The sequence below is a fragment of the Ambystoma mexicanum genome, chromosome 2q (assembly GCF_040938575.1).
Source record: "Ambystoma mexicanum isolate Mex_15411 chromosome 2q, UKY_AmexF1_1, whole genome shotgun sequence".
Lineage (NCBI taxonomy): Eukaryota > Metazoa > Chordata > Amphibia > Caudata > Ambystomatidae > Ambystoma > Ambystoma mexicanum.
This window is the reverse complement of record NC_090924.1, coordinates 975,556,769-975,580,609: the sequence shown is the minus strand read 5'-3', so window position 1 is coordinate 975,580,609 and position 23,841 is coordinate 975,556,769. Positions and strand designations below refer to the sequence as shown.

The 23,841-nt window shown below is 42.7% G+C and overlaps 1 protein-coding gene across 2 annotated transcripts in view; it reads left to right on the top strand.

Moving 5' to 3' along the window:
• ULK4 (unc-51 like kinase 4) overlaps positions 1 to 23,575 on the top strand; it is a 2,742,936-nt gene extending 2,719,361 nt beyond the window's left edge. For both annotated transcript variants that reach the window (XM_069648276.1, XM_069648275.1), the window contains exon 37: positions 23,333 to 23,575. In XM_069648276.1, the coding sequence (XP_069504377.1) occupies positions 23,333 to 23,396 (64 nt within the window). In that variant the 3' untranslated portion in view covers positions 23,397 to 23,575. The remainder of the gene's footprint in view (positions 1 to 23,332) is intronic.
• The last annotated feature ends 266 nt before the right edge of the window (positions 23,576 to 23,841 follow it).

Below are 23,841 nucleotides of genomic sequence, written 5' to 3'. Positions count from 1 at the left end.
TGGATTACCTCGTATGTGTTCAGAGTTGGAGAGTAGCCATTCTACAGCGTTAATGCCTTCATCGTGGGGTATCGAAGTGTATAAACTGCATACATCCATACTGAATATAATGCAGTCGGCACTGATGGCTGAAATTTCTGCTAAGCAGTTGAGGAAGTCTGTGGTGTCTTTGAGGTAATTAGGAATTTCCTGAATTAGAGGTTTTAGAAGGCGGCCGACGTAGATAGCTAGGGGATCGAAGATGCTCTCCCTCCCTGCAACTATAGGTCTTAACGGAGGTTTCTGATTGTCCTTATGGATTTTTGGAAGTCCATAGAATACTGGTGTTATAGGCTGTTTATTGATGAGAAATTGACTGGTTTTATCGCTAATCCAATCATTGTCAAGCGCATTGTCAATTAAGGTTTCAATAATGGTCTTAATGCCCTGAAGAGGGTCGCCGTTCAGTCTGCTGTATGTTGTCTGGTCGTTGAGTTTTTCGAGGCATTTACTGGTGTAATCACTTGTGTCCATGACTTTTATGGCTCCTCCCTTGTCTGCAGGTTTGATAGTGATCTCTTCATCTTTTGCCAAAATCTCAATGTGCTCAAGCTGACTATTCTTGATATTAATCAGAGATGATTTGCGGTAATTGATCCATTTAAGGTCATCAAGTACCTTTTTCTCAAATAGGTCAAGAATGGGATTTTGGATTGGTGGATCGAACGAACTCTTGGGTCGTAGTACTAGATTTTCTTCAGAAGTATCATCTTGTCCCGGTTCACTTTCAAAAAACATTTTTAATCTGATCTTTCTCATAAGCTGGTGTAGGCAAACTTGCTCTTCGAAGATAGATGTGTTACTCGTGGGTACGAATGATAGGCCCCTATTCAGGATAAAAAGTTGGTCACTTGATAGATGTTTACTCGAGATATTCATCACTATGTTTTCAGTTACTTGTTTTATGTGGCCTTTTTACCTCTTCTGGTCTTTCTCTTAACCGATCTCTCAGGCCTAAAAAAAAGCCCTAGACGGTGTTGCTATTCGTCCCGTGTGTTGATCTATTGATGTCTCTAGTCTAGCGTCCACTGTCTCACTCTGAGATGTTGTTGGTTGGTGTCTTGAGGCTTGGGTAATCAGATCTCCTATACTTCCACTGCTGCTATCGCTACCCGAATTGGAAGAATTCGAGTGTGGTGCTCTATTTCTGTTCTGGTTCCGGTGATGATAAAACTCTTGCCAAGAGTAGACAATGTCGTTCAAGTAGTCGAAGGTGTCTCGTTTAAACTTTCTTAGCTTTCTTTCTTCAATGTCCACCTTATAGTTATTTAGTTTTTCGTTGATATCCTCCAGAAGACCTTTAAGTTCATCCGCTGTTTTGAATTCCGATAATTGCGTTTTTAGAGCCTCAATGTCTGTGTCTATAGTTGTCAATGATTTCGAAAGTTCTTCTATGCTTAATAGAATAAGGTCAAGTGAGCACTTGTTTAAGATCTGGTCCCATTTGGGGATGAATGTTTTGCTCTCGCTGCACAGGGTCGGTCTCAGATATACCCTTAGACCTCTAGGAATCCTCTGGGACTTATAATACTCAACTAATGTTGTAGCGTGAAGTTTTTGTGATATTTCGCGTCTAATCAATTTTTCCAACTGTGAAATTAGTCTCTCCGGATTTGACGTAGTCTGTAGGTTTTTCTCTGTATTCTTGATCAGAGACAAAATGCGTTTCGCTTCCTCCGTACCAAAGACGAGGGTTGTAGCGTGTTTATCGGTTAATTCATAATGCGTGAAAATGACATATTAGTTAACTATTCAGGGATAGGGTGCTACCACTGGTTGTGCCACACTGGAAAGAATCCAATGAACAAGACAATGAGGTATAGTGGCGGAATGAGTGCACACCTAGGTAAAGACAAATACTTGAAAATAGTATTTAGAAAACCGCAAGAAGCAGTATTAATAATCTTACGAGGTGCAGGGGAGGAAAAGAGGGTTTTGGCACAAAACCCTATAGTAAACAAGAACATAGGAAGAGGACCCATGATTGGAGTCCTCCCGTCCCCTGCACTCTATAAGACTATGCAGCAAGGGCGTAGATTCTTTAGTACTCATGACTCCATTCAAACTGTGTAGGACCTAATGTAATTATCTTATATTTCCGATTCTGCTTACACTCGCTGAAGCGACAGCCTATATTATGGTTTCTAGTTTTACATTACCATTGATGATCTATTATGTTGGATTCCTATTAGAGGTGCACGGGATTATATTAGACAGGGTTTATGATTTTAAAAGCATAGCTATATAGCTATTCTGGTTACACTGAATTTAATGTTTGAACTACTTATGACACTACATGTGTAGACTTAAGTTGAATGAAGCAGTGTCATTTGTTTTTATTCGTCTAACAGATATCTATGTATACCTTCTTTTGATCTCTCCCTATATGCATCATGACTAGACAGTAGATCCACAGAGGCTTCTGAAGAAGAGGAATTACCTCGAAACGCGTCAAGCCATTTAAAGTGGAATTTTCACCAATTATTGATTGTTGACATTGTATTGTTGTTTTGTAATTTCTCCTGCCTTCACTACATATTTATGTATGAATAAATAGGTGTTCGCTTTACATTTGGACACCTAAAAAACAAAACTATTGTTCTTCTGTTTGAATTTATAAACACTGTTGAATCATGTTTTAAAGAGTGTTCAACACGAATATTGCAAACTATATCCTAAAGAATCTACGCCCTTGCTGCGTAGTCTTAGAGAGTGCAGGGGACGGGAGGACTCCAATCTTGGGTCCTCTTCCTATGTTCATGTTTACTATAGGGTTTTTGTGCCAAAACCCTCTTTTCCTCCCCTACACCTCGTGAGATTATTAATACCGCTTCTTGCGGTTTTCTAAATACTATTTTCAAGTATTTGTCTTTACCTAGGTGTGCACTCATTCCGCCACTATACCCCATTGTCTTGTCATTGGATTCTTTACAGTGTGGCACAACCAGTGGTAGCACCCTATCCCTGAATAGTTAACTAATATGTCATTTTCACGCATTAATGAATTAACCGATAAACACGCTACAACCCTCGTCTTTGGTACGGAGGAAGCGAAACGCATTTTGTCTCTGATCAAGAATACAGAGAAAAACATACAGACTACGTCAAATCTGGAGAGACTAATTTCACAGTTGGAAAAATTGATTAGACGCAAAATATCACAAAAACTTCACGCTACAACATTAGTTGAGTATTATAAGTCCCAGAGGATTCCTAGAGGTCTAAGGGTATATCTGAGACCGACCCTGTGCAGCGAGAGCAAAACATACATCGCTAAATGGGACCAGATCTTAAACAAGTGCTCACTTGACCTTATTCTATTAACCATAGAAGAACTTTCGAAATCATTGACAACTATAGACACAGACATTGAGGCTCTAAAAACGCAATTATCAGAATTCAAAACAGCGGATGAACTTAAAGGTCTTCTGGAGGATATCAACGAAAAACTAAATAACTATAAGGTGGACATTGAAGAAAGAAAGCTAAGAAAGTTTAAACGAGACACCTTCGACTACTTGAACGACATTGTCTACTCTTGGCAAGAGTTTTATCATCACCGGAACCAGAACAGAAATAGACCATCACACCCGAATTCTTCCAATTCGGGTAGCGATAGCAGCAGTGGAAGTATAGGAGATCCGATTACCCAAGCCTCAAGACACCAACCAACAACATCTCAGAGTGAGACAGTGGACGCTAGACTAGAGACACTAATAGATCAACACACGGGGCGAATAGCAACACCGTCTGGGGCTTTTTTAGGCCTAAGAGATCGGTTAAGAGAAAGACCAGAAGAGGTAAAAAGACCACAAAAAACAAGTAACTGAAAACATAGTGATGAATATCTCGAGTAAACATCTATCAAGTGACCAACTTTTTATCCTGAATAGGGGCCTATCATTCGTACCCACGAGTAACACATCTATCTTTGAAGAGCAAGTTTGCCTACACCGGCTTATGAGAAAGATCAGATTAAAAATGTTTTTTGAAAGTGAACCGGGACAAGATGATACTTTTGAAGACAATCTAGTACTACGACCCAAGAGTTCGTTCGATCCACCAATCCAAAATCCCATTCTTGACCTATTTGAGAAAAAGGTACTTGATGACCTTAAACGGATCAATTACCGCAAATCATCTCCGATTAATATCAAGAATAGTCAGCTTGAGCACATTGAGATTTTGGCAAAAGATGAAGAGATCACTATCAAACCTGCAGACAAGGGAGGAGCCATAATAGTCATGGACACGAGTTATTACACCAGTAAATGCCTCGAAAAACTCAACGACCAGACAACATACAGCAGATTGAACGGCGACCCTGTAGAATGGCTACTCTCCAACTCTGAACACATACGAGGTAATCCAGAGTTCATTATTGAACTACTGAAACTTATCTTGCACAATAGCTACTTTCGGTTCCAAAAAACCTTCTACAATAAAATATCCGGCACATCCATGGGTTCCGCTATGGCACCTGTCTATGCAAACTCCTTTATGTATAGATTCGAAACAGAACACGTCTTAAATAATCGAATATGGTCCTCCAAGATCATACTATGGAAACGATTTATAGACGATATATTTGGAGTCTGGTGCGGCACAAGAACGGAATTGGACGACTTTTTACTTTTCATGAACACAGTACATCCAAAAATCAAATTCACGATGGACGTTGGGGAACCAGACCTTCATTTTTTAGATGTCAGTTTGAAGACCCATGAAGGAAAAATAGTGACTACCATCTACCACAAACCTACAGATGGTAATAATCTTCTACACTTCACCAGCTTTCACCCCAAACCTATGTTGAAAAGTCTTCCTTACAGCCAGATACTGAGACTAAAGAGAATCATATCAGACCCAGGTGGTCTTGACATTGAATGTACCCAACTGATTGAGCGCTTTGAGAAACGAGGATATCCCCATGACATTCTACATGATGCCAACATTAGATCGAACCATCTAACACAGAAAGACCTGTTAGTGCCTAAATCCAGAACCAACTCTACTCCACTGATGTATATTTCCAAATATTCACGTCAAAGTTTCCAGATTATTAAATCTATAAGAAAGCATTGGCCTTTACTACAAAGTGACGAACACCTGGAAGAACTTTTCCCAAGAGTAACGATGATGGCATTCAAAAGGGGTCGCAACCTTAGGGATAGATTCGTGAAAGCTGAGAGACCAGATAAGGGCAAACAAATGCTCCTACAAACTAAAAAAATGGGAACCTTTCCATGTCTCAACTGTAACAATGTAATAAAGGGAAATACCATCTCTCACCCATCAACAGGCAAAAAAATAAAGATTAAAAGTTTTGCCACCTGTATAACATCAGGCGTCATATATGCTCTGAAATGTCCCTGTGGCAAATATTACATTGGACAGACTACGAGGTCTTTGAAAGAACGGATATCAGAGCATAAGTCCACCATCCTGTGCCAAAACCAGAAATCACCAGTGGCCAGACATTTTATGGAAGCAAAACACAACATTAGCCAATTGAGATTCCAGGTCGTTGAAGTTGTAAGCAAACCACAGCGAGGTGATAACTACATAAGACTCCTGTCACAAAGAGAAAAGTATTGGATATACCTATTGTACACTAAATATCCAAGGGGCTTCAACGAGGAAACATCCTTGAACTGCTTTATTTAGAAACTATTAATCTTTCAAGAATATCTGTTCTGTAGACCATGCACTCTCTATTATGCACCAACACTTTACCATGGGCTTTAGAATGGGAAGACAGCAGCGACCCTGCAGCTGATTGTCCAGTGAATGAGATGATAGGAGTCATAATGGCACCCTTTGAAGTAACCAGACATTTGATTTATGCAGCACCATGAACTATGCAGTTACAGCCATGGAAGAATATCTTTTGGTATAATGGTTCCTGTCATACTTTGGTCATTACATTATGAGTCACGCAGTATGTATACCTGACTGTATAGTTACATGAGCGGACTTACAGCAATGTGTATCTGCCACTCGATACATTAAGCATGCAGACTTTGGTATAATTGTTCCTGTCATATTGTGGTCATTACATCATACTTTATGCAGCATGTAAACCTGTTTGTACTGTTACATGAGAGGATTTACAGCAATGTATATTTGCCACTCGATACATTAAGCATGCAGACTTTGTGCATAGCTTAGAATGTGAGGACATCAGATACCAAGTATCAGATTGTCCAGCAAATAAGAAATAACGATGCATATTGACACGCTGTGAATTGGTTAGACGCTTGAATGATGCAGAAGCGTTATACATATAGGTAGAGCTATGTAAAAAACATTTTGTGGAAATTTTTTTTCTGTGAATCAACCGTTGCTGACATAATTATATTGTTCAATACATGTTATCCTAAATGAAAACCTGATTATGCTGCTATAAGGTGATATTTAGAACTACATACACGAAATCACATTCACTATCAACAAATAAGCGGGTTTCCCTGCACTGCTAAAGATGGCCGCCACATTATTCCATCACCGGGTTAGTCCTTTATTGTTCTCTACTTCTTGAATCCTGCCCGCCAAATACTAGGCTGTTTACACACAGTCCCTCGTTTCCATGGACACTGTGCTAACAACGAACAGAGTGAAGCTGCACTAGCTCAACACCGAGACTAAGCAGGTACGCGTTAAATGCAGAATACTTCACACGTTTAAACCGTGCCATTGAAGATCCTCATAGTCTAATGCACTTACTAGGATCCTCTTGTTTCCAATAGAAACTGTTCGCTGTTACGAGTCCTCCGACTCATTTTCACCGGTTTTTCCCGCGACTGCAAACGCAACTCTGAGAGAACAAGCGCGCTCGCTTTGCATTGAACTCTGCCACAATATATCCGTCTGTTTCACCGCAAGAATAGCAGCAGGTACACTGTCATTGCCTACAAACGCATTTTGTGTTTGTGAATATTTATTTAATTAAACTCAGTCACCCAAACGTAATTATTGCTCCCCACAGAGATTGCCCAAAGTGTTGAATCTTCTTTCTGCACCTGGAAAACACTAAAAACGCGGTGTTGACATTTCAAGCATGTCCCTTTGGAGTCATTCTTCGCCATAGAAGGCTTCCCTGCTACAACATTGTACTTCATTAGGTCAGTGTATTCTACGCACATTTTAGCGATAAATTCGCACTAATTATGCTTAACAGTGTACTCACATTGATAGAATAGGCCCTTAAATATGGATACGTTCCTTTTTAATTTCTATACAGAACTTAGGCATTTTTAGGCACTTGTCCTTGAGTACTTGGTTCCCAGTTGAGAACAGTGAATCTACCCATGAATAGAGGGCTAACACGTAGTACTCATGACTCCATTCAAACTGTGTAGGACCTAATGTAATTATCTTATATTTCCGATTCTGCTTACACTCGCTGAAGCGACAGCCTATATTATGGTTTCTAGTTTTACATTACCATTGATGATCTATTATGTTGGATTCCTATTAGAGGTGGACGGGATTATATTAGACAGGGTTTATGATTTTAAAAGCATAGCTATATAGCTATTCTTGTTACACTGAATTAAATGTTTGAACTTCTTATGACACTACATGTGTAGACTTAAGTTGAATGAAGCAGTGTCATTTGTTTTTATTCGTCTAACAGATATCTATGTATACCTTCTTTTGATCTCTCCCTATATGCATCATGACTAGACAGTAGATCCATAGAGGCTTCTGAAGAAGAGGAATTACCTCGAAACGCGTCAAGCCATTTAAAGTGGAATTTTCACCAATTTTTGATTATGTTGACATTGTATTGTTGTTTTGTGATTTCTCCTGCCTTCACTACATATTTATGTATGAATAAATAGGAGTTCGCTTTACTTTTGGACACCTAAAAACCAAAACTATTTTTCTTCTGTTTGAATTTATAAACACTGTTGAATCACGTTTTAAAGAGTGTTCAACACGAATATTGCAAACTATATCCTAAAGAATCTACGCCCTTGCTGCGTAGTCTTAGAGAGTGCAGGGGACGGGAGGACTCCAATCTTGGGTCCTCTTCCTATGCCCTTTGACAGAGCTTCTGAATTCATTTCGGGAGTCTGGCATTACAGCCCCCTCCATGCAAGAGTCCACCACTATCCTGCTTTTAAAGCCAGGAAAAGACCCAGGAGAATCCACCTCATATAGGCCTATTTCGATTCTTAATATAGATGCTAACATTTACTAAAAGGTGCAGGCTAATAGACTGTCGAAAGGTCCTCCCCAAAATTGTTAACGACGATCATACAGGCGTTATATTAGGAAGAAGCACTGGGGATAATATTCGACGGGCCATCAGTCTTATAGAGGTGGCAATGATAGAACACTGGGAACTGGCTTTACTTGCCCTGGATGCAACTAAAGCATTTGACAGGGTGGATTGGACTTTTATGCGATTGCCCTTGAAGCATTTCGTTTTAGCCCCCTTTTTCCGCAAGATGCTTCTGGCTAACTACGGGTCCCTGAAAACAGTCCTGAAGGTAAACCAGAAACTATCGGCTTCCATCCCACTCTTGTGCAGGACAAGACAGGGATGTCCACTTTCCCCCTTAATCTTATCTCTAATTATGTTGCTGTTTGCCCACCGTATCCGTAACAACACCGCTATTGAAGGGTTACGAATAAAAGAAGATCTTTATGAAGTATCTTTGTATGCAGGCGATGTAATGCTTTCACTTACTGACAGTCAATCATCGTTGCCGAAGGGATTGGCAGAACTGAACGCCTTTGAAAAATCTGCAGGTTTTGGTATTAACTATGCTAAATCGGGGGTTCTGGGGCGACACAATCAACCTCCTCCGGCCAACTTGCCCACTGGAATGTAGCATCAACACAATAAAATACCTGGGGGTACATATACATATTGCGGCAAACCCTCAAAGCCTATATGCAGCTAACTTCCTCCCCCTCTTCAGTGACCTGGAGGCAAATCTTAAGAGGTGGGCGGCTCAGGAGATCTCACTTATGGGAAGAGTCATGGCATGCAAGATGAACCTTTTGCCCAGATTCCTATATCGTTCGGGCCTCCCAGTGGAAATCCCTCTAAAACCCCTTCTTCAGCTCCAGAGACGGGTCTTCCGGTTAATTTGGAAAGGGGGAAAGCACAGATCGATCACACAAAGATATGAGCGGCACTGCCAAGTGGGGTGGAATGGGCGCTCCTAATCTCTGCAGCTGTTATGTGGTGGCACAGTTGGCGAACATCCCTTCATGGTCAGACACTGCAAACCCTCCGAAATGGGTACTCATTGAACAAGCCATATTCCCTTTCCCGCTATGGTCCCTGCTACACATATCGGTTGCTGCACTGCAAATATTGGACATCCATTCTCTCTTCCACCAAAACTACCCTGCAAATCTGGGATTGGGCCTTAGAGAAAAAATGAACTCCCAAGGGTATGACTTTCGGAATCCTGACTTCACCCCAGGACTGGAACCGCCGAATTTCAAAAATTGGAGTGGGGGGGGGAGGGGGTGCAGACAATTTCTCAACTTTTTGAGAAAGGCTCCCCGCTCACCTTCGAGAAATGCAAAATCGGCTTCGCCCTCTCAGGATCTGATAGATTCTCTTACGCACATATCAGCCACCCAATGTGAGTGGCAGCCTCAATTGTATGGAGTGTTTCCTCCCAGAAGTCTTGCGCTCGTGGGCATTCCCACCACATATGGAGATAGATACCCAGGTCCCAACATTGTCTCCAGCATTGCAAGACTCTTCCTGCGCCCACAGTAGTGGCTCCAGAACAGCCCTTCCTCTCAAGGTGCCTCATGGAAATGTAGTACAATGGGGTTGTGGGCTGGGTTCGAAATCTATTTATCACTATGCATTGCTGTTATCGTTGTCCTAACACTGGAAAATGGCACGCCACAATAGGAAAACATGTCCAAACTGACTGCACCATGTAGACAATCTAGACACATAATAACACTTATCATGTTTGCTTTATCCCGAATACCCAGTTAAAAATGTCATGCGCAGTAAGAAGGAGATAGACTGGCTACCCCAAAATGTTAGTCTAGCAAAGTAATAACACTTAACATGCTTGCTTTATAATAGATATCAAGTGAGAAATGTAATGCTACAGTAAGCCTGATTCCTGGAGTCTCTATGACTTATGCACCGGAAAAAATATTCACACACAGTGATCACGTTCATTCACTGATTCACACGCGCACCCATATATCATACACTCACTGATTCACGCACATATACATAAAAATAAAATCTTACTTGCCTGCAGCCCTGATCCTCACGCAGCTCTGCCACGGCCAGAAAGCCTTTGGGCTCCCAGGCAGCATAAACAGGAACCAAGAAGCGAAGTGCGCTTCATGGTTCCTGCAGATGCACGCTGTTTAAACAGGGTTCGGGGGTAGGAGGTGTTCTCCCTCCAGGATTTTTTTTTAATAATGGGTTAAAATGCTGATTTTTAGAGCACACATTTTTTAAAAAACTGGGTAAAAAGCCAACAAACAGTTTGCAATTGGCACTGAGGAGCTCAGTGGGGAGGCATGGTATTTTTTTTACCAGACATCAGTGACAGCTGCTGTATTTCGCTATGATCCATTTATGCTCTAAAAACTGAGAATGTCACTAACACGCAGTATGCTAAGAAACAATTCTCAAGATGACTAGAATCTGAAGAGTTGAAATGGAATGTGTCAGTATGTCACAAGTGCACAGGGAATTATGACCCTTTTACCCAAAGAGAACAGTATTAAATATACTTTTTTAATGGCCACAGTTATTTAGTAGGGTTTGGAATATCAGGAATCTGATGCGGGCTTCTGAATCCAAAACCTACAGGTTACATGCATGCCAGACACAATACTGCAGGAGTCTGTCCAAGTCTCAGCCGCATATTATTGAGAATCGGTTTGCAATTATATCTTTATATCTCTATTTGTACTTTGATGCTGAGCAGGTATCCCTTAGAGAGTGGTAAAGGTGGCATATGTGAAGGAATTTATCAAAGTCAGTGGAAGACACATGTTTTAAGTCATAAAACAGGATTGAAGCACTAACAATGGTGGTTGAAAAAATCGCATTTGCATCTGTTCATGGGATGTGAAAATTAATATGATATGTTCTCTGAGTTTCAGTGTTTGCTTAAAACAGTTAGGAAATGAAACTGCTTTTGAGACGGGTCAGAAAGTGTAGAAGACATTGGTGAGTGAAGCACACAAAGAATCATAACTTTACATGTATTATTTGCCAAATAAATCTTAGTAGAAGAAAAGTCTTTATTAGCCAAAAAAATCGCTTTTTGTATAAGAGTTTATGAAATCTCAGCTTGAGCCACAGTTTAGGGCAATCATTTGACCCCCATCTTTGTTCACTATGTCAGCCCAATGCTTTTTCAGATCATTAATATATCCTAGTTGTGAAGTTTTTTTAGAAACTGTAACGAGGTTCATGAATTTCTCCTTTCCCGTTCAGCCTTACTCATTACAATTGTCCACCTATTCTCTCTATTGGCATCAGAAGCATTTGATTCTTCATGGGGTTTACATTACGTCTCCTGTTTTATACATACATACATAATATGATAGCCCTCCCCATAACAAGCATATCATTCTCTCTCTCTTAGCTTCGGGAGGGTTTGATACTGTAGGGAACCACAATATTGTATGCTGTGGGTTTCCCATTATACTATATGCTAAATCTGGTCTTCAGCTTGTAATCAATATTGTGTCCAAAAGTACCATTTACCTACATACGGATATCATTACACAAAATGTCTTTCTGTCTAGTTTCAAAAAAATATTCTGACTGCAGATGTGAGACCCCTTGGGATTTAGCACGGGGCCCTGCAGCGGGTGGCGCCCCCACAATGTGGATAACACTGCACTAGAGCCTGAATTTACTGGCTAGCAAGGATACCCACTTTGGAAGTCCTTTTTCTAGAGTGTTATTGTTTAGTCTGCTTTCGACCCGGCTCCTGTGCTGTCACTGCTTTGACAGTCTATGCAGATGAGAAATCTGTTGGAGGATGCGATTCATTAAATGAAAAATTAGTTATGAGTAGTATTTCAATGGATTCTCTTCCCACAGAATCCTCTACACCAGCCCTGCCCAACTTTTGAAAGCGAAGTATAGATAGAGTAGTAAGGAGACGCCGTCTTTCTTGGTGGATTTGCTAGCTTCCTGTCAGATGAGAGGAGGAAGAAAAAATTATTAAAAACAAAATAAAGTTGGTTCAAGTTCTAAACCTTTATGGAGAAGTCGTGATTGATATGGCAGTTTCTGCCTTAAATTCCCCAAAGTAATGATTCCTTGGCAGCTGAGCATTGGGGGGAAAAGTGGAAACTGATGAAGGGGACGCAGTGCATGATATATATGTACTTTCGACGTTATATCTGCAGTAGAGCATTGATAGTCAGAGGGGAGTAATCGTTAAGCTACACCACGCCCCCTCTTGACATTTTTTAGAGCAGCCTGGCTCTGGGAATATCTACCCAGATGAGGAATATGTGGGAGGAAACTACATAGAATGAACATTACTGGTAATACATTTTTCTGTCTGCTCAGGCTGCCCCTTTTCGGAGGGCTGTGCCCAAAAGTTTTCTAGTCTACATGGTAGTTATCACTATCCTCCCTCCTTTAGGGTTCTGTAATGCGATGGGAGTCTATCCAAGGTAAGGAATCTGTGGGAGGAGCACATCCATTGGAATAATAATTTATTTGCTCTCAGTAATATTCTTTAAAATGCATTAGTCCTCTCTCACAATACATTCTTCACCACTTTCCCATCCTATCCCTGTTGATGGAAAGGTCATTCCCCTCTTGATGTTCTGCAGCCCTTAAGCTGCTAAGTGCTAGGGAACAAGGCAGAACTGAGGTTTCTGCGCACAATTGGCACTGGTGAAGATACATGAAAACCTGCGGGTGGATGGACTAATCCGTTCGATAGAACATTACTGAGCGATAAGTTATTGTTCATCATCTGCATAGATCATGCGTGTTTAACATTCAGCCGGGGGCCACAGTGCAGCCTGCCAAGCTGTGTTCTCTAGCCGACAAGCATTGTAAAACAAAGTAAATATGGGTTTGAGAGCTTCGAAGCTGCACTTGACATTTAGTGGCAGCCTCTCCACCTGTGAGACTGTAGTATAAATATGGTTTATATACTAGGCAAACGAGGTACTACCTGACATTAAATGACATTTGTGAGGCATTTGAAGCTTGACGTAGCATGTAATGGAATCACATGCACATGTGAGGCTATACAATTTTATTTTTGCTTTTACATTGTTTTTATTTTGGATTTTAAACCAATTTGCAATCCATTTTATTATTATTTCCTGTGATGTCATTGGTGTCAAAGGTCATGTTACATTTATTTATTGGTTATTTTTAATTCACACTATACACAATTGTGTTTGCATTGCTAACTTATCTGCTATAGTTTACTGGGATATTATTATTTTGGGCATGCCGGCCCAATTGTGGACAGAATGTTCATGACCTGGCCCCATACTCAAAAAGGTTGGACAAGCCTGGCATAGTTGAAGCACTTGAGGTGGGGATTACTAATACATTCAGTGAAAGGGGTCTTGAAGATATTGAAAAGGAGAGGCTGGAGAATCGATACATAGGTAAATGTTTTCTATTCTGTTGTACAACAGTAATCTGGGGTCAAAATAAATGCCCACTCTAAATATACTGACACTATTAATGCAGTGAAATGACTGCCCACATTTCCACTAAACATTTTCATTCACACTCTTGATTCATACAATTGTACAGAAATCAAGCTCTCAAATCATATTATGTAAGTTCTTACGTTGTCAACACACAACTCTTCGTTTTCCTGTACAGGTTTTACATACAGGAATGTACCAGGAAAAGTACTGGAATGCAATATTATGTGAGAAGAAAAGCCAAGGCTGACTAATTATTTACTGCCTGCGTTTGTGAACTTGAGATTCAGTCCAGTGAGTTTTCAAGATTAAGACATACCTCAGGAGATCCTGTGTCACATTCTTGTAGTCAGTTCTTGACACCGGCCTGCAGATTGTTCTGCATAACATTTGCAGCTCCCAAAAACAGTGCAACACGTTTTTGCACATGAAATTGGCAAAAATGCACCTTCATCAGCATTCAGGAACAGTTCCGAAGACAGCTGAGCTGTGGCCAGAATGGCAGGTTGGGCCCTGTGACAATGAGGGAGGTCTTTGCCCCTCATGACACACCCTGTGAATGCCACTGTACCCCCACACTCATGTCATTTGTATATGGTCATAGTGCTGTATGCCTGTCCAGAGGTCATTGCTGTGCCATTCAGAGATTTGGTTTACTGTGGTCTAAGGACATGGGCGGGGTGGGTGTATTCCTTATCTAGGTGGATAATGACTGGTGTTGTGGATGAGGGACAAAGAAGAGATTCAGTTATTGTCAATTTAGGCGACTGTTCAATTACTGGCAGAGATGCCTAGTTTAAAGACCTTCTACTAGCCATGAAATGCAGAGAGGATTGCTGTGTCAGTGACTGTGACAGCTGTACTGAATATTTTTGGGCACTCGGGCATATTCTGTGAGTCGCAGTGCTAAAACAGGAACAAGCTATTATAAATTAGTATATCCACCTCAAGGGCAACTTTATACAGCTGAGATCTCTGCTGTAACATACATGCATAACACATGTACACTGAAAAACATGCAGTCACGTGCAAATTATATGCATATTTGTCAGATACGTCCAAGATACATTGAGTGCATGTCCACTTATCTACAACATCGAGTTAATACAGTAGAAATATTCCTCATTTATGATATTTGTATAGCAGTGCACCTGATCTTCGGAAACATTTCCAACACCAGGTGCCACGGTTCTGTGCCTGCTCTGTCTGACGCCTCTAACCACCACATGCTGGACTTGGCGTCGGGACCAGCATATATCGAGTCACTGCACTCTGTGATCTCAGTTTATTTTTTCCACACACTCTGCTTGCTTTGGGAATATGCTACCTAATTTGTTTTGTTGACATGCCTAATCCAGCACAGTCCTTGGGCTTCAAGCCCTGTCCAGGTTGTGGCTAGCCAGGTGCCTGAGGAGGATCACAACATGCAGGACTGCAGGACCTTTGTTATAGTTGTAATGTTAATATTAGAATGTTGTCGGTTGTGCTCGCTGCATGGAATGTTAGTCCTAAAATCTCAGAGTGTTCAAAAATGAGATCTGGAATGTAACAGGGACAGGTGGAGCTGAGGGGGCTGAAGGGAAAGATATGACCGCAGTCGGCTGCTCGCAAAACTTGGAGCACAATAAAGAAGCTAGATTTGATGTACCTGGAGGAGCGTATGTCCTTTATTTCACTGGCGACGAACTGTCTGTCATGCCAACTGGAGGGGATAGACAGCATTGGAATGGCACCTACTGTGTGCTGGATGAAGAGGAGCCCCTGCTGTGAGGATCCCAGGAGCGATGTGGATCCCGTCCATGCCAGACTTCTTCCATTGATGGTGACTGGGATTTGAGGGTGCGTAGCACGCTGGATCAGGTCGCAGCCACAGTACGCTGCGGCCTGTTGCACTGTGCTGGTTCTTCTCACCGTCTCACTGCTGCCATGTATTGTTGCTAAGAGACGTACCTCGCTCAGCGCTGGGCCATGGGACCTCTCTGCTCGACGTGGTTGCTGGGCGACGGGGTAACGTCAGGTAAGCGGGCGCTCCCTGTTATGAGTTGTGTTTTCCTGGATTCATTTGACGCCGTGCATGTACACGGTACTGGTGTGAGCAGCGCTTGGAATATGAGGAGGCATAATTAGCAGTGACTGCACCAGAGCGGGGAGAGACTGAACTGCAGGACTTCCTCATGTTTGTCCTATCTGTTTATGGGCCAAACTACTCAGTTGAGAGGAAATAGGCTCTGCTATAATACTACTTGGGGTATGGGGGTCAGGAGAGTTTGAAGCGATTACCAGAGCCACCGCTGGTGTATGGTGTAGTTTTAAATGTTTTTGAGGCCAGCTTAGCCAAACTTGATAAAAACATTCAAGATGAAGGAAAACAAAATCTCAGCTCGCTATCGCTTTGCTACAAGACAGCAGAAGAAGGGGGAAGGGGAAGAGCATCAAGGAATTTTTGACTGCCCCAAGAGGCTTGGCGATCAAATGTCAGTTTGCTCCTTGTTGCCAGGAGGAGCACCTCAGAGACCAATTAATGATCAAGTGTGCTGATGACAAGATGCGTGAGTAACTGTGGAGGGAGAAAGATCACAACTTTGACTGGTCCATAGAGATTGCGAAGCAGGTGGAGCATACCTCCTCATGCATCACAGTGCTAATCGAGACTAATGTGGTGGTGTGTAAGGACAAGACTAGTCCTGAGAACATTCGCAAAAAGGAGGCTGCCAGAGAGAGGCGCCCCAAGTGGAAAGGGAGTGATAAAAGCGAATGCCCCTCCCGGCTGGTATAGCAATTATAATCGCTAGCCCAACCAACCTGTCAGATGTTGCTACAGATGCAGCAGCACTCAACATATAGCGATGGACAGGTAAAGCATTGCCACCTATGTGGAGTGTAGATTGTGTGGGAGAAGGGGACATTTGGTGAAATGCTGTAGATTATCAGGGCCCCACTGTGGCAGCCTGAATGAAAATGTTGCTGATTATGGTGATATTGACGTATATGATCATTTAGAAGTTGTGCAGGTGGTGAATGCCATATTCAAGGTGAACATTAAGAAGCCTAAGTCGATAATAGAGGTTAATAGAGTTGGAGTTGAGATGCTGATTGACAATGGGGCTGAAAAACTAGTTATCCCGCTGTGAGTTGAAGGAAGCTAGAGTTAAGACATATGCATATGTTGAGAACCCAATTGCGATCATACTGGAGTTGGAAGCCACTTTGGTGTTTAAGGGAAGGATAACTGTCAGTGGTGTGTTTGTGACCAATGTTGGTGGGAGCTGTTCTAATGGAGCTGTCAAGCTGCGCTTGGCATTACACTTGATCCGAATGCTTCCAAATAGGTTTACACAAGCAAAGACAATACAATCTCAGTGGTTAGAGAACGAAGTGGCCAAATGGGTCCCCAGTGTCTTTAAAGAAAGCCTGGCATGCCTCAAAGGTTTTATTTATTGGATCAAACTTAAGAGAGGGACTGTTCCCATGGTGGCAAAACATAGGTTAGTGCCCATGTCGTTAAGGAGGGTGGTTGAGCTTCAATTAGATAGCATGGTGAGAGAAGATGTGATTTAGCGCACAGGTTCCTCCGAATGGGTCAGTTCCACTGTGGTAGTCAGGAAGAGCAATGGGGCCATCAGGCTATGTATCAACCTAAGGGAGGTACATATAAATGTGATCACAGAGAGGTTCCCCTTCCCAAAATTGACAAGATGACAACAGACTTGGCAGGTTAGAGGGTATACTCTCTATTGTACCGGAGGTCGGCATACCATCAGATTCGTATGCACCAGGATTCCTTTGACAGCCTCATGTTTATCACACATGTGGACATATTCAGGTATGTCAGGGTGTGGCTAGCATTTTTCAGAGATGCAAAACTTACTTGGTAATGTGAATGGGGTAAAGTTCTATCAGGACGATATTCCGGTGTGGGGATGTGACAGAGAAAAGCATGACTCTAGGTTGAGAACAGTATTGAAGAGGTTGGTGAAGAGGTTGGGTGATGCTGGCCTTACGCTGACTTTGGGAAATTGTAAATTTGGGAAGTCTCCAATAGATTACCTGAGCTACAGTTGGTCCGGTGAGGGTGTGTGACCCAAGCTCAGTACGGTCAAGGCCATATCGGGAATGGCTGCACCCAAGAATGAGATTGAGGTGGCCTCATTTTTAGGCCTGATTGAATACTATTCTTTTCATTTTTTTTATTTTTATTTATTTGATTTAGTTGATACACAACTTTTCAAATATTTCCAAACAATGCAAAACCAATAGAAAACACAGAAAAATAATAAAATGTCAAAGGTACAGAAAATCCAAAAGGTATAAAAGGGGCACTTTACATTTCATATGCGTTTCAAATAATTTTAAAACAATACCAAACACTCCAGTAAACAGAAGGATAGGATAAAATGAACTAGATCAAATCACACAGATCACAGGCCAGTAGAACCCCAATGCGAGAAGGAAAGAAAAAAAGGTAGCACTCTCCAAGAAGTTGTCTTTGACTTAAACCCACAGCAACACAAGACTGGCAATTTATTTCACCTAATATTTTGCCAGTTTAGGTATCATGGTGTGATACCTTAGAATACTATTCTAAGTTTGTGAGCAGGTTGGCGAACAAGGCGGTGGCTTTGAGGGAACTGACCAGAAAAGAGCCTGATCAACTTTCTGGAGAACATGCTCTGGAGAGAGTAGCTGCCTACACAGTTGCTTAGAGATAATGGGCCCGAGTTTGTTTCAAGGGTGTTTCAGGCGTGGCTCAAGGAGAAGGGAGTGTGATGCATAAAGAACTGCTTTATACTGCCCCCAGAGCAATTGTTGTGTGGAACGATTCAACTGCACCATTGTGGTGAACAATAGAATTGGCAGAGGGACTTGCCCTGGAGGGTTTTCAGTACAGAGTGATTACACACCTGACCACTAGTGTCTCACTGTTTGAGATGATGAGAGGTTGCAAGTCCAACACGATGCTGATGCCTGGTTGTTTGAATCGTTCCAAGATGGTTGCTTCTGATGTCAGACGTGTGGGTCAGAGGCTAAGAAGGAGTGGTGAGGCCTCTAAATTGAGGTATGATGTTCGGTATGGGTGCACGAGTAGCGATTTGATGGTTGGTGATCAGGTCAGAATCAAACTGCCCATGAAGAGCAAAAATGTTCTGAGCCCAAGATAACAGAGAGGCTTTGGGAGTGCCATACGGTTGGAGGGTGATGTCTGGAATAAAAAGAGGGTAATGAAGGTTGGTTAGGACATTTCATAGTTTTCAATTTGTTTGTGTTTTTTCTTCCTGTGTCTTTTTCCTCCCCTCCCTGCTTCTTCTCTCCATTTTATTGCAGCCTTCTTCACACCGTCCAAGGAAGGGAGGTGTGTTATATAGTTGTAATGTTAATATTGGCATGTTCTTGGGTGTACTTGCTCAGCCCTGCTTGGAATGTTAGTCCTTGAATCTCCGTGTTGAGGTATGACCTCTGGAATGTAACTGGGGCAGTAGGAGCTGAGGGGGCTGAATGGAAAGACATGACTGCAGTTGGCCCCCTGCAAACTTAGAGCACAATAAAGGAGCTACACTTCATTTACCTTGAGGAGTTGTGCCAGTCCATGCACTCTAAGGCCCTTTGGGAACGAGCAACAAAACCCTTGGCCTTAATCCACAAAGAGAAAGGTGAATAAAAGCTATCTTGGTCAAGGTTGCAGAACGTTGGTCAGAGAACAGATCTCCAGTGTGCATGGAGAAGAAGAAGCAGCAGAGGAATGAGGGACCTTCAGGCTAAAGATGCTAGACATGTGAACATCCACGGGCCCAGTGCTGGCGGTACCATCGGTCCCCTCAGGGTCTGTTCTGCTCGACAGGGAACCCTCTGGATACAGCGGCCATGTGCCTATGGGCCGGGCTCTGTCTCTTATGGGTATAGGCCATCCCGGCACTGCCGGGATTTGCTCCCGGCGTCAAGACCGCTGCACCGGTGCATAACTTTAACTCAGTGACGCGGCACTAGGCGATGGCATGCTACATGTCGAGGGTGGGTCAAATCATCGACGAGAAAGGGGACCCTTATGTTAGGATGAAGCAGTAGACTCCACTGAGGGTTTTTGCAGCGAGCGAGAGGATGTGTTGGCCTCAGCTATGGCTCTCCAGTAAACCAGTGGACTGGATACTTTCCTAGAAAGACACATTCTCCAAGTTCTGACTCCAGGAAGACCTCTGGTGCCTTTCCAGCGTGTGATGGACAAGGTGGTTGGCACTTGAGGGCTGTCCGCTCCATCCAGGACTAAGGTCCAGTATGAGCTCACTGACATTCTGGGCAAGGGACCCAAGAAAGCGACACTGCTGCCTTTCAATATAGCAGTAGATGCCCCACTAGATGTGCAAGCAAAGCTCCTCGATATGCTATTTGAGGGGTATAACCTTTTCAGTACTAAACCCTTCAGGTCTTGGCAGAGGTTTCTATTCTCTAAGATGGCAGCCAAGCCTTTGGGCATGGCTGTTCAGCAGGCGCCAGTGACAGCCTGCAGGGCTCATGGTTGTCAGCCCTCAGCATCCTATTCCCCTCAGGAAGGGGCCAAATGTCTCTCAAAGCCGACATTTCCCAACGGGGAGAGGAAAAGGTGTTCAGAGCGATGGTATTGCCTCCACCAGAGACCCCTATGCCATTTTCTTCATCAGACACCAGTGGGCGGGAGAATTTCTCTGTTCATCTCAGAATGGTTCTGCACCATGTCTGATGCTTGGGCCTTGCAGGTCGTTTAACAGAGTTGATGCCTCTGTTCACACAAAGCCTTCCAGACCACACCCCTTTTCATACCGCTCTGCCTCTGGACCCCCTCTATTTGGAGAAAATCTGTCAGCTTCTGATTAAGAACGCGGTCGAACTGGTACTGCACTCAGAATGAGGGAAAGCGGTCTGTTCGACTTTTTCTCTGGTTCTGAAGGACGACGTGGGCTTGCGTCATATCATGGATTTGAGACTGTTGAATCTTTTACTGCGCAAGGACAAATTCAAAATGGTTACTCTAGGTCAGATCCTCCAAACCCTCAATCTGCAGGACTGGTTGGTGTCAATGAACCTTCAGGACACCTACTTCCATATGCCTATCCATGCGAAGCACAAGAAGTACCTGGGGTTGCCTTTCCATGCGAAGCACAGGAAGTACCTTGGGTTCTTTGTGGGCCAACATCATTACCAGTTCACAATCCTGCCATTCGGTTTTTGTTTGGTGCCCAGGTTTTTCACCTAGTGGCAGGTGGTGGTGGTGGCTCACTTCAGGAGGGAAGTCATTCATATCTTTCCCTACCAGAACGATTAACTCGTCTGAGCACACTCCCCAAACCATGTGTCGGCTTATCTGTTCTGCATGTGCAGTCTGTTGCACAGCTTGAGATTTTCCCTGATCTTCAGAAAATGTCAGGTTTCAACGTTCCAGTCCCTCCGATTCATCGGGGGGTCTTGGACACTCACTTGGGCAGAGCCTTTCCATTCAAGGAGCGAGTGGCGAACATTTCTCAGATGGTGCAATTCCTTCAATACCAGGGTCGAGTTCCGGCTTCAGTCTTACTGCGTCTGCTGAGTTTCATGGCCTCCTGCAGTCTGGTGATCCTAGTAGGCCGGTTGAGCAGGAGGTTGCTTCAGTGGCTCCTCTATTGCCAGTGATCTCAGTTTCATGGGAACATGTCAGATCTTCTGCAGGTATTGAGTCTGGTTTCTAGTGATCTTGCATGGTTGTCCTTTGGAGACAAAACCTGTCAATGGGTGAGTTGCTATGGCAACCCTGGCCCCAGACGGTGGTCAATGATGTGTCCCTGAAAGTTAGGGGTTCTCCTCTGTCTGAGTTGATGGTGAATGGACTTTGATTTCCCTCAGAGACCTGGGAGCGCATGAACTTGTTAGAGTTGAGGGCTTTCAGGGTTGCCTTCCTCCCCCCTGTTCAAGGCAAGTCTGTGTTTGTCCTGACGGAAAACACACTGGCCATGCACTACCTCAACAGATGAGGTGCTGTGGTGTTTGTTGCCGCTATGAAGAGAAGCAAGGCATCTGTTGTTCTCGGCTCTGGAGGACGGCGTGTCTCTGACATCGGCCCTCCTTGCTGAGAAGGGGAACTTCACGGACGGATGGCCTGGCCAGACAGACTTCGGCCTTTCATGATTGTGAGCTCTGACAGGATGTTCTGGAGGAAAATGTCTCACGTTGGGGTACTCCTCAGGTGGATCGCTTTGCTTCCAGTGTGAGCAGGAAGTGCAAGTTGTTCTGCTCCATGGAAGTTACTCATCAGGGTGCTCTGTGGGATGCATTGACCGTCAACTGGACGTTCGACCTCCAGTGTGCGTTCCTCTGATCCACGTAATTTCATTGGTTCTTTCTGCATTTGATTCCTTTGCTGGCATGTCGGTATTTTGATTGTGCTGAGGTACACTCTTGTGAATGTGTGGTACCTATGGCATGCTTTCTGTTAAGAAGCAAATGTTTAGAAATTGTTTTCTATTTTTACATAGAGGTCATTATCAACCATCTCTGAGCCAATCGAAATGCTCTCAACAGCTGCTTTTATTTACTGCATTTTGACTGCAGAAACAGATGGGGAAAGAGCAGGAAGTATTTCTGTGCATTCAAGCAATGGCTTTGCAATTTCCGAATAAGATTTCTCTGAACATGACACTCCCTCTCTGCGGTTATCTCTTTTTGACTGCACCTTCAACGTAACCGGCTACATCCAATTTAATGCACAGAAGTGAAAAAAAAATGTAAAACTGCTTTCACTTACATTTAATGCAGTTGTTTACTTTTACATTGGACCAAAACCAGTTCTATGTTCATTCATCCCCGTTTTCTTTTCCGCTTAGTTTTTTGGCAAATCTTTTTTTTTATTTCGAGGGCTTACCGCGCCCCCCTCAAAGCCCCCTTCTCTTTTGTTCCCTATCCTCTCACCCTGCTACCCCTTATGTGCCCTTACCCAGCCCCCTTTTTTTTCAAAACTCCATGAAGAAAAACAGACGATGAATCAACGTCGTACCACCGAAAGCATGCTCAACCGTTGCAATTCAACCAGTATCACACTTAAAAGGCTAACCTGATAAACACAATCTTATTTAAATATTACATAATTAAACCATTTTATTTACTAACATATTATTGCCCTGATTCATGGATTATTTGCGCTGAAAAAAACGGGATTTGTGCGCCATTCTGCCCGCAAATCCCTGTTTAACAAATGGGGATTTGCGGGCAGAATGGCGCACAAATCCCGTTTTTTTTCGGCGCAAATAATCCATGAATCAGGGTATTTGTCTATTGTTTTCACTCAATAATAAACTAGCATTTTTTTTATTTCACCACACCAACTCTAAAACCTATATTGTTTTTACCAATATGTGCTAATTTCTCTGTATACCTCTTGAGCATGCCATTATAACTCGCAATAATGACCCTTCCCAGTTTATATCCCTCGCTTTCGCCTTGGGCCATAAACATGGGGGTGAGTCATTATCGGGGTTAATGATCCTTCCCTCTGTCTGTAATGTGTAGCATCCAATTGATGGTCATTTTGATTGATTTTCGAATAACATGGAATAGTTAATGATAAAAAGAATGCATGATAAATGTTGATACCAATGTTATACCTCACTTTACAGCATCCTTCTTTTATTTTTAGCTCCCATGCTGATGTGGCTGTTGCAAACCTGGCTTTTGAAATTCTGAAATCAATAAAGGAGTAAACTGAAGGCAACCTGTATTCCTCCTAATTTAAACCCAGAGTCGCTTTTGGAAAACCAATCCAGCTTCAGAAGGAGAGACATTTTACAAATGTCCAGAACATACATGCCCTGCTTGCAGTTCCTTTCTGTGGTATAACATTTGTATATTTTTACAAAATAAAGGTTTTACTTTAAAGTGAGATTTTTGTTTTTTTTGTTTTACTTGTGAGTGTGTATGTGGCCGTTTGCTTTTTTTTCTAAATATAAACATATCAAAGTGAGTTAAAAATGTTCACACCCTTGTGAAATATTTGTCATCAAGGATGAAGCAGAATTATAAAATGTGTTTTCAAATGTATTAGCGCAAGGCCACAAATGCTGCAACGTTTTATCCTGTACATTTCTCCCCCCATACAATTTCTCAGATTAGACTGTGCCTTGGAAATAATCAAGGGTCCAAAACAAA